Source organism: Temnothorax curvispinosus, unplaced genomic scaffold (genome assembly GCF_003070985.1).
Source record: "Temnothorax curvispinosus isolate PA1 unplaced genomic scaffold, ASM307098v1 QBEX01005240.1, whole genome shotgun sequence".
NCBI classification, from domain to species: domain Eukaryota; kingdom Metazoa; phylum Arthropoda; class Insecta; order Hymenoptera; family Formicidae; genus Temnothorax; species Temnothorax curvispinosus.
The window spans coordinates 456-1,780 of NW_020215020.1; the positions used below are offsets into that span (position 1 = coordinate 456).

At 33.5% G+C, this 1,325-nt stretch overlaps 1 protein-coding gene across 1 annotated transcript; it reads left to right on the forward strand.

Annotated features, from left to right (window-relative positions):
- Window positions 1-11: 11 nt before the first annotated feature.
- Window positions 12-1,265, forward strand: LOC112454658 (the record flags this gene model as incomplete). Its single annotated transcript, XM_025016159.1, has 3 exons — window positions 12-120; window positions 279-759; window positions 1,166-1,265. Coding segments are annotated over exons 1-3 (690 nt in total), but the record flags the coding sequence as incomplete, so codon positions are not given.
- Window positions 1,266-1,325: the final 60 nt, after the last annotated feature.

Consider the following 1,325-nt stretch of genomic DNA (forward strand, 5'->3'; position numbering starts at 1 on the left):
AATTGACGAATATGATTCTTGCCTGGGGTAATGTGGCACGGATGGTGGAATACGTCGCTTCCGCAAACTACAGCTTGATGGCACTATGCAAATTGGTCGGTACTTGGTATCACGGTGAAAGTAAGTTATTGGATTGATATATTCTTATCGCGTGAGATATAAATGTGAAAATTCGTTATTTAATTTTAACATCAATATTGTACAACAGTTTTATTTATATAAAAACGATCTCGTCTATTCATGCTATTCGTACTGATGTATCATGTTTAATCCGAAAGCACTTCGAACGCTGATGACATCGGTCGTGACCGATTGGATGACTTCGAAGAACGACCGGGCACGAAATACAATGTTAAATATTGCGAGACGTGGCAGAATCTTATCTTTTAGTTGTTACGTGTGCAGCGTGTGCGCGCTCTCATTTTACCTTTTTTTCAATCTGCGGAAGTTCTATCGAAATATGCACCAATCTCAACGGACCCTCGTGTATGGGTCCACCTATCCTTACAACATTCACAGGAGTCCGAACTACGAAATTACTTTTTTTACTCAACTTTCCGGCGGCATATACACGGCCCTCATCAACTCTACCGTCGACAGTTTCGTCTCGATACTCCTGCTGCATATATGCGCGCAGCTGATAAATCTACGTACGGCACTTAACGATCTGGTCGACAAATTAGCCGAAGGATTTATATCCTCCTCGAGATTTAAGAAAGGCTTAGCTGCGATCACTATCCGTCACAAACATCTCATCAGGTATGCCAACAAAGGCAGGTTATTTAATATAGTGCAAAACAATTTTAAACATTTACAACAATTTATTCATGAGATATCATCATTAATTATTTATAATATTTTACAATAAAATTCAATGTGTCTTTCTCTTTCATATTTGTAAAAAGGGGTGTATACGTCTCATAAACAAAAAATATTTTTCTGATTAAGATATTTTTTTAAACATATAATATGATTCTAAAGATTCTACAAATTTTAAAAAGTCTTAAAACTCAAACTGTGGACAATAAAAAAAAAAAAGATATAAGTTTACTTTCAGAAATTGAGATCTAAATTAAATCTTTTTTAAAATTTGTACATTAATATAATTATAATTAATCAATAATATAATTAATTAGAGTATATATAAAATACATGAATTTTTAAGGAACGCAAAGACAGTTGACGACTGCTATAGCGCTGTATTATTTGTACACATGTTTGCCGCTACTTTTCAACTGTGTTTTGAAAGCTTTCAAGTTTTCATGGTAAGTAAGATATATTTGTTTTCTGTATAGTATATGTTTATGCAACAGAAAAATTTAATA